This window comes from Gadus morhua, chromosome 5, assembly GCF_902167405.1.
Source record: "Gadus morhua chromosome 5, gadMor3.0, whole genome shotgun sequence".
Lineage (NCBI taxonomy): Eukaryota > Metazoa > Chordata > Actinopteri > Gadiformes > Gadidae > Gadus > Gadus morhua.
Genome location: NC_044052.1, coordinates 12,753,886 through 12,763,637, shown reverse-complemented (window position 1 = coordinate 12,763,637; position 9,752 = coordinate 12,753,886). Strand labels below are relative to the sequence as shown.

General features: G+C 48.1%; 1 protein-coding gene across 1 annotated transcript; it reads right to left on the bottom strand.

Moving 5' to 3' along the window:
- Positions 1-342: 342 nt before the first annotated feature.
- Positions 343-9,602, bottom strand: tpp1 (tripeptidyl peptidase I). The gene is made up of 13 exons (XM_030356699.1): positions 9,487-9,602; positions 9,153-9,227; positions 8,535-8,674; positions 7,779-7,929; positions 7,369-7,490; positions 7,055-7,230; positions 6,681-6,879; positions 5,614-5,802; positions 4,513-4,585; positions 4,163-4,283; positions 2,053-2,214; positions 1,470-1,595; positions 343-1,376 (listed from the first exon to the last, which is right to left on the bottom strand). Exons 1-13 carry the CDS (start codon positions 9,495-9,497, stop codon positions 1,236-1,238), a joined length of 1,686 nt encoding a protein of 561 aa, XP_030212559.1. The 5' UTR covers positions 9,498-9,602; the 3' UTR covers positions 343-1,235.
- Between the last annotated feature and the right edge of the window lie 150 nt (positions 9,603-9,752).

The following is a 9,752-nucleotide window of genomic DNA, read 5'->3' as shown; positions in this document are numbered from 1 at the left end:
ACATAGAAAATGGATGGAGAATTCATTTTTGGAAAAAGGAGTAGAAAATGGAGAGAATACATTTTTGGGAAAAAGGCGGTATAGAAAATGGAGAGAATATATTTTCTGGAAAAATGAGTTTTTCTTTTATGCTCTCCATCATTTTCTTTACCTCTTTTTTCCCCAAAATATATTCTCCATAATTTTTCTGAACATCCTTTTCTAATTTTTTCCATCCTTTTTCTATTTATTACAAAAATTATATCCCAATAAATAAATATTTACGTGAAATGTAAAATATATAGAAAATATAGATTGATATAAATGTTTATTTATGAACCAATGAATTTATTGACCAATGAATCATCACTGCTGATATCCTTTTATTCATGATTGTTGGGTTGGGGTCAATTATAAAACATTAACATGCAGCACTGCTGGTGTAGAATACTGTCGAGCAACGTTTGCATAAAGCTTAGGGATCCGTTCAGGCTACTGGTCAGCTACCAGGGTATGACCGATATGCAGCCTTTTGGCTGTCCATGCAAAACAATTTCAATATACAGTCCATCAGTCTCTCTACACACCCACGCACACAAACAAAAACAAAAAAACAGAAAATACGTGACCAACGAACCAAATCTACAATACATAAAACCTTTGTCAAAATGGTTTAAAAATTAGTTATTACTTCCGATAGTGGCACCCTAAACATTTACTTACAAACTACCTGAGAATAACCATGCGCAATTTTATGCATAATAAAAAATATTAACAAATCATTATTTGCAACAATTTTGATCATAGCGAAGTATAGAGTTTTATACTATTATACTACAGTTAAAAATAAAGTGATTTGTGTCGCCAGCGTAAGTCTGAAAAGTCAATTAATGTGCTCCATAAATATGATGCGTCTTTATGTACGTAAAATAGCAAACCCATTTTATGTAATTCATAAAATGTTTAATTAATTGCATTTTCGATATCCACCTTTCCCTTTCATAAGATTGACATTTAAAACAATCTTTCAGATTCTCTGAAATGCAAAGAATAACAGAATCAGCAATTCATGGTATTCTTCTCCATCCCAATCTGTACCCTGCATTGTTCCATAGGCATCTGGGAGGCAGTGTTTGACGCTATGATGAGATGGACCCAGACTTACTTTTTGACTGAGTTAGATGATCCCTGGCTGGCCCTGAACGGGCCTACAGCAGAACTAGCAATATACTACGTCGACTACCCTGTTGGCATGATCACTGGTCCAGCAGGGCGGCGAGCAGCGCGGGGTAGTTCGGCGTCCCCCAACCCGTCACAGGGTCCCACGAGGGGGCCGCGCAGAAGCCCCGCCCCTGGACCGTCTCGTCCAGACAGCTCAGGTGGCAGCCCTCCGTCACCTGGGGAGAGAGCGGAGAGTACGGCGTTTAGGGAACTGATCTGACGCCAGTCGGAACATGTGTTCTAGGGGCCGGCATAGTGTGTGGACTCACGTCGAACATGGCCTCTCCCTGGAGCTTGTAGAGGCGGGGGTTGAGGAAGCCTAGGGGGGGAAGGCCTTTGAGAAGCCGCCGGTCGTTGATCAGAGCCAGCATGCCGCCGACCACAGGGGTGGACGCCTGCAGGGGAAGAGCCGGGGGGGGAGAGACCAATGAAGTCCACTACGTGATCGGCCGTTACATCAAATCCAGTCCCCACCACGTCATGACCAGAGCACGACCCGACAGAGCCGCCTGCATGTAACATTACACATCACGCTTTTATCCAAAATGACTTACAATAAGTACATTTGTCAGAATAAAGAGAAAAACAATATATCTCTGTCCGCACAGTAAGGACGTTTATAGAAACAAGTGCCAAGCACTTACAATCGCTAGGTTAACCCATTCGCTGTATCCAACAAAGATAGCATTGTGTAGCATCTGATTCTAGCTAAGTATTATTTTTAAGTGTCAGGACTTACAACATGCAATAAGTGCCTAAGAAGGGTGTGGGGGGAGGCTAGGCAGAGTGCAGGTGAACACATAACGATTATCATCATACATACATTAGTGATGAAAGTCTGTGAACATTTACCGAGGTGCCAGAGACCCAGGGGACGGGCATCCTGTTGCTGACCACCCAGTAGTTATCAGACAGGGCAGCGAGGTCCGGGTAGGCTCTGCCACTGGTGTTGAAGTAGGTCAGCGGGGGGAGCCCTCCTCCGACTGTCTGCATGTAGGCCTTCACCGCACTGGCCTGGGGGGGGCGAGGGAACACACACACACACACACACACACACACACACACACACACACACACACACACACACACACACACACACACACACACACACACACACACACACACACACACACACACACACACACACACACACGTTATAGCCTCAGGGGGTTTCACTGGCACATTGTTGACTACTAACCATACAAAACGAAACTGTAGCATTTATTCATACGAATCATCCTACCATGCCTATTGTTAATATATATGTTAATCTCTTTTTTTTTGTACTTCCTGTGAGGTAACTTCCCGTCATGGTTTGATGAAGTACTTTAGCCTTGAGAGCGGACCCCCAGGAGGCCAGAGGTTTAGGGTGAACTCACACTAGGCCATCTGGCCGTGGCCTATTTCACACGTAACCGTGCTCAAATCTAACAGTGTGAGTGTGGCCAGTCTGGCCAGGCCAGGCCAACTTTGCCACTTGGGAGAGGTGTGCTGCTACGGTACGGGCCGCCACGGTACAGATGCTAATGAGCCGACACGCGCACACGCACGCCTACGCAACCCGAGCTGGATGACGTATAGTCCATGCGACGACCATGGACATAATAAAGGCGACGAGTCTTCTTTCCCATTAAACAGTAAACATGGCGTCATGCGGTTCAACTGTTGGTTCACGTTGGTCCCATAGAGATGTCGAGTGTCTGTTAGCCATTTGGGCATTTCGGCTCCAAATAAGCAACAGGCTCAGCAAAGTGCGAACTGTGTTCTCTGTGTTGTTGTCCATTGTTGTTAAACCTCTGACTGGCGGCAGACTTTATTATGGTCCATGCAGCGGACGCTTGGTGATGAAGTGTTACGACGTGATGTACAAGAGCCTACCGTGGCCAGGCCACAGTTGCGACGGCCAGATGGCCGTAGTGTGAGTGCAGGCCAGAGAACAATGGGGCCAGTTGAGCACGGTTAGGTGTGAAAACGGCCAACGGCCACGGCCAGATGGCCTAGGCAAGGCAAGGCAACTTTATTTATAGAGCACTTTTCATACACAAGGCAGACTCAGGCCCCGTCCACACGAAGCCGATTTCATGGCGAAACTGCAAAGGTCTTGTACGGTTCGGCCTTCCGTCCACACGAAGCCGGCGAATCCGCTGACCGAAACCGTAAACTTCTGAAACCACCCTCGGAGGTGGTTTCAAATCTACCCGGTTTCGTTTTGGATTCGTGTGGACGCCTGAACCCGACTGAAACCGCAAACCATGACGTCATCGCCCCACCCCTCGACCCTCTAGCCAATGACTGTTAAGCCCGCGGAGTCTCAGAACTCACAACAACAAAGATGATGGCTACAGGCTTGTAATCGTTCTGCAGCAGATCATGTCCCTTGTTGGGTTGCTAAGCCATTATTTATTGAGACTGTTGACTGACTGTTTGTTTGTGTTGTTAGTGGTTCGGGGGGCAGCCTTTATGCGCATGGTCGCCTCTTCTTCTTATTTCATTTTCTTCTGGATTTCTGTAGCAGAAGCAGCGCCCCTTATGGGCCTGGCATGTGTACTACAGCATTTCTATTTCTAGTAACCCTTATCCTTTCTCTCTGGTATCAGATCATGTATCTTTCTGGTAAAATAGAAAATTAAATTGAAAGTTAAAAAGGCTTTTTAGTAAGTAAAATTGAAAGTGCAATGTATTTAAGATCAGATCAACAGTCTCTCTGGAACCCAAGTCGGGACTCCAACCCGACCTAAAGGAACTTGGTCCTTTCTCTGGGACTCCAATCCAGATTCTAGGACTCTAACCCAGACAGAACTTGGAAACGTCTCCCACGGAGCTCGGTATGCCAACACCAGATGATGGCTCACTTTTTTTCCTCTCAGATTCAACACAACCAATATCCTAGTGATGGCCTAGTGTGAGTGCACCCTTAGTTCCTGAAGCCTCAGTGTAGAATACAGACTCCTTGTTGTGGTACCTGGTAGTCGGGCGTCTTGAACACGTTGCTGAAGCCTCCGCCGCTGATGTAATCTGTGACTTCATAAGTCATCTTGAAGGGGTTCTTAAAGGACGTCCCGCCCACTGTGGTGACGTAGGGGCTGGGGGGGAAGGAGGCAGTGGACAGAGCTTTAGATTGGTGTACATCACAGCCGTCAACCTCTGAGGGTCTCTGGACCTCTGGTCATTCGGAGGAGGCCGCTGTAGGCTTTGAATGGAGCGGTACTACAGCCTTCAGGTGAGCGTCAGCCCATGAATATTACTTTATCTTTGAGAGTCCCAAAAGAGTCAATACTACATGTCACCCCCGCTGCTGCTGCTGGGGTTTACCTGGATGCAGGGAAACTCGGCCGGAAGCAGTTCTCCTCTTTAGTCAGATGTCTGCAGCCCGCCCCGCTGTCCCCTACGGCGACGGAGGAGAGGAAGCGAGCACATCAAATAATATACGATTAGGATGATAAAAATCTTATTGGAGTGCAGACCCCACGCCCCTGCTGAATTGTGATGGTAGATGCATCTGCTATACAAAAAAACAAATATACATTGCAAAGTGATCTATACCAGAGGGTATCCAACTGCTGTTAACACATTCAGTATTAGGATTCAATATTATAATCTCCGTCATTTTACCCTGTATTCAAAAAGCTCAAGGCCAAGTTATATTTAGATCACATTAACTGAGCCTTTGTCCTGATAATGAATTATGAAATGTTATTAAATTCATAAAAAGTATATATTTTATAAATATATATGTATACAATATTGCATCCTTATCATTTAAGCAATGTGTGTGGATTTGATCTCATATCTCCATTCACGATTGCCTTTAATCTGAGCTACTTCAATGAATGGCTGAAGAGGTGAGGGTCCCATTTCCCGTGCCCCTGGTTCCCCTGCCCCTGGTTCCCCTGCCCCTGGTTCCCCTGCCCCTGGTTCCCCTGCCCCTGGTTCCTGTGCCCCTGGTTCCCGTGCCCCTGGTTCCCGTGCCCCTGGTTCCCTGCCCCTGGTTCCCCTGGGTCCCTGCCCCTGGTTCCCTTGGTTCCCTGCCCCTGGTTCCCCTGGTTCCCGTGCCCCTGGTTCCCTGCCCCTGGTTCCCCTGGTTCCCTGCCCCTGGTTCCCTGCCCCTGGTTCCCCTTGTTCCCTGCCCCTGGTTCCCTGCCCCTGGTTCCCGTGCCCCTGGTTCCCGTGCCCCTGGTTCCCCTGCCCCTGGTTCCCCTGGTTCCCCTGCCCCTGGTTCCCCTGCCCCTGGTTCCCCTGCCCCTGGTTCCCTGCCCCTGGTTCCCCTGCCCCTGGTTCCCCTGCCCCTGGTTCCCTGGTTCCCCTGCCCCTGGTTCCCCTGCCCCTGGTTCCCCTGCCCCTGGTTCCCTGGTTCCCCTGCCCCTGGTTCCCCTGCCCCTGGTTCCCCTGCCCCTGGTTCCCCTGCCCCGGTACCAGAAGCGAAGAGCAGGGAGATGCCGCGGACGCCCGCCTTCATGAATTCGGTGTTGATGCGCGTCATGTAGGCGTTGGACAGGCTGTCCTCATCGTCTCCGTAGCTGACCGTGTGCACCCAGGGCAGGGCCGACATGTTACTGATCAGCACCATCCACTGGAGGAAGGGCTCCTGGCTCTCGTGACGACCTGGGGACGGAGCAGCGGGGGGGCCGGGTGGGGAGGGAGAGGGAGAACAGGCATGGCGTCATCTATGCCCTCCGTTCCAATCAATACTAGCACGCACACAGTCATCGCGTGGTCATCTTGTGACGTGAGGAAACACTTTGTCGTGTTAAGATAGGTCATTAGACCAGGTACATTTTTACTTTGTAACACAAAAGTTTGTTTTCCCTCCACTATCAGTGGGGGACTTTGACCTCGTCCAACTACGAAAACGGGATTTATATGCAAACAAAAGGCTCCCATTAGTTCATTTACTTTAGGGCTATGCAAAGCTCAACTCTCCTTTGTTTCAGCGACTAGAAGGAGATGTGTTCTAGTACTTAGTACCCTAATCTAGAGTTGTTCCGATACCAGTATCGGAAATTCCTCCGATACTGCCTTAAATGCAGTATTGTGTAGCGGCGAGTATCCAGGTTTATTTGCGTTCCGATACCATCACATGACTAGCTCATTTACTACACAGGCTAAGAATATTACATGCTGCGTTCGTGAACGGTGGGCGGCGGAAAGTCGGAATGGGAAACGCGTCATCTCCGATCTACTTGTGTTTGAGCCAAGTCGGAAAAACAAGGATGCTTACCTCAAAGAATACAAATGTATTGTTATAATTATAAATGTATTCGATCTAGTTCTGAAAATAAATTTTCTACAGTAAGTGAACAGTCATTCCTGTCTTTCTAATACAACCCTTCAATATGAACATGTGCTGTGGTAGCTATAATGCTAGATGCTGTATTGATATATACTCGTTACAGAAAGTTCAGGAATCTGAATCAAATTTGGGAAGGGAAAAAATATAATGGTATCGGACCATCTCCACCCAGAACAAAGCAGTCCCCTACCCGGGTTGGTGAAGACCCAGGTGGGTATGTTGGCCCCAGTGCTCATGATGTACTCCACGTCGAGGCTGGCCTCCAGGCCCGCCCGGCCCGCCCCCTGGGTGCCCACCACCCGGTCCACCAGGGACAGGTGCGGGAAGCTCCCTCCGAACATGCTCATGAACTCAGCCAGGTCTGCCGCGTGGTAGTACTGCTCCAGGAACTACCGAGCACAAGAAACATGAAGGAGTAGACGTTTGTTGGAATTTGAGTCAAGAAAGAGAGACGGTTTACAAGGCCTCTTTGTAGACATTTGACGTAAATGATGATTCCAGGTTCTAGTGGAACTAGAACGGGAGATTGGGCGGTCTCTCAGGTGAATGGTATCTTATCCCCACCTGGGCCACGGCCTGGCTGTTGTTCTGGGAGGAGCCAACGTCGGAGGCGGTGAGGTTGTAGCGCGCCCTCAGGATGGCGGGGGTCACTCCGAGGTGGAGACCAGGCTTCGGGTGTCTGTTCCTCCCATGAGATGCTACATCCTGACCCCGGGGGGGCAAGCGGTGAAGACCCCCCACTGTGCATGGGGAGAGGAAAGGATTTAAACGTTTGAGATGATTGACATCACAAATCGGAGGACGTCTTGAACAAAAACGAAAATAAGGACAATACATGAATGTGTGAAGGATGCAATGTGTAAATGAACGGGAATCACCAAAGTCCAGGTGCTGGTGAACCTCGTCGTGGACCGAGTACGGAGCTGAGGACCGGACCTGGGAACGCCCGTCTCTGACGTAGCGGTGGAACCTAGCGCCTGGAAGAAGAGCCTCTGCCACTCTGGAACAAATTATCACAAGAGTGAGACCCGAAAGACACACAAGAGAGAGACCCGAACAACAATGCTTCTAAAGAAAACCACACACACACACACACACACACACACACACACACACACACACACACACACACACACACACACACACACACACACACACACACACACACACACACACACACACACACACACACCAAAAGAGGAACAGAGTCACAAGACCAGAGAAGGAATAGGTCACCCGTCTTTCATTTCACACGTGATCTGAAACGTCTGCACAGGGCTGTACTCACTGGGCCGGCATGGTGCACTGCAGGAAGTCGCGTGTGAGGACAGACAGACACGCGGAGACCCCGTGGCTCTGCAGCCAGCGGCGGACCACCTTCTGGGTGAGGTCAGAGGGCCGCACCAGAGAGGAGACCTCCTCCAGCCTCAGGTACTTGGCTTGGGAGACGGAGGAGGACGGAGGAGGAAGGGTTACAAAACGGATCGAATGAAACTCAATAGACGAAGACTTGAGATTCTTTTGAGCATCAGGAAGGGAATGTGCAAATAAATACATTTACATTCAGGGCATTTAGCTGACGCTTTTATCCAGAGCGACTTACGATAAGTACATTTGTCAGAAGAAACAATATATCAGTGTTATCCCAGTAAGGATGTTCATAGAACCAAGTGCCGATAGGTTAACCCATTCCCTGTAAGCAACAAAGATAGGTTAAGATGCTACACGACGCTATGTACTATTTTTTGGTGCAAGGACGTACAATCGACTTCCCCTTTTCCGTGTGCCTTTGGATTTGATGTAGTGATGGGCTCGTTGTGGTGCGTTCAGGAGCACTCCGTCCGTGTGACGCTGACAAAAGCAATTTTCCCCCAAAACATAACACATCAGATTGCGAGCGAGTCAAGGCCTTAGCCTCAGCAAAAATGTTTTATAGAAAAAAAGAAGGCGATATATAATTTCTGGCACCTACTACCACTTGGGGAACTAAAGGGTGAGCGTAGTGAAAAGTTAGTTTTAATGAACAGCGAACAGACTGCGGTACCGTATTGTGGGGAGTCCGGGTCAGAAACCCTGCGGAGCGTCTCCCCCAGCAGGTCCACCCCCTGCTGCCTCAGGGCGAAGGTCAGCTCCAGCTGCTCAGAGGGTCCCACCGGCCCCACACGGGACCACTCATCTGGAATGCTAGAAGACAGAGGAACCCAGATTGATAAGAGTGTAGGAACTTGTGGTGGATGACTGATAACATGCATACGTATATACATACATACATTAAATACATGACGCATACATTCACTACATATAACATCAACTAAATGACATGAACATTGGAGCCTCAGCCTCAACGCCAGCAACCATACTTTTCTTCAGCATTATCAAATAATACTACGAAACCTTCTGTGATACAAATGCACCGCAGTGGCTTATACGCTTCAGTTAGGCCTGCACATGTACGTTTACTGGCCTGAGAATCATAAATAAAACAGCTGCTATTTCCTCAATGACCAATAACTTAGGTTACAATGGTGACATTAATAACAGTGTCACACCAAAATATAAACTAATTTAAGCCGGCTAGAACTAGTATCGGGACTAAAGCCTGAACGGAGACAAGAACGTTATCTATTTGGTCAGGAGAGATTTAAAAAGTGGGTTTTCTCACAGGACATCTTGATCCTCCTCAAGGAACCCAGGGCGTACGGGTGAGCTGCAGACCAGCACCACGACGAGGGTCAACCTGAAAAAGTCACAGGAATGAAACAAGTGGGGTTACGGTGGACGTCTGGGGTACAAAGAGAGCCTCTGCAATCAACGGCGACCAGACGGAACCGCGTTAACTAATGTTTCAAATACCAGAACAAACCTACACTACCGACTACTGCTGTGTTTAATCCGAAGCAGTATTTGCAGCTCTAATCTAAAAGGCTTAACACTAATACGAAACACATAACCTACTCTAGTTGATTTAAAAAGAAAGCTAAACAGTAAAAACTTACACGGTCCTCATTGTCCTCAAGGGTTGACTTGTTGTGGTCAGGAGCGACTACTAGACGAAGGACGCAAGGATCAGATTCATCTGGGATCACATGACAAGGCTGTCACGTGACATCAGAGCAACGGCTATTTTCAGCCTGAGCTAAAAAATATTTTCAGACAATGAATTGTACTTCCTTTTCCTTTTAATACCGATTATATCGATGAACTACTTCTGAAAGAGTTTTATATTTGAATGGCAGTCTGGACAATAGCCAGATAAATATAT

Excerpts from the sequence above, each read along its gene's own strand:
- tpp1 (XM_030356699.1), bottom strand. Across the intron at positions 7,491-7,778 it reads CAGTGCACCATGCCGGCCCA|AGTGGCAGAGGCTCTTCTTC; the intron begins GTGAGTACAGCC and ends AATTTGTTCCAG. Across the intron at positions 1,596-2,052 it reads CCTGGGTCTCTGGCACCTCG|GCGTCCACCCCTGTGGTCGG; the intron begins GTAAATGTTCAC and ends CTTCCCCTGCAG.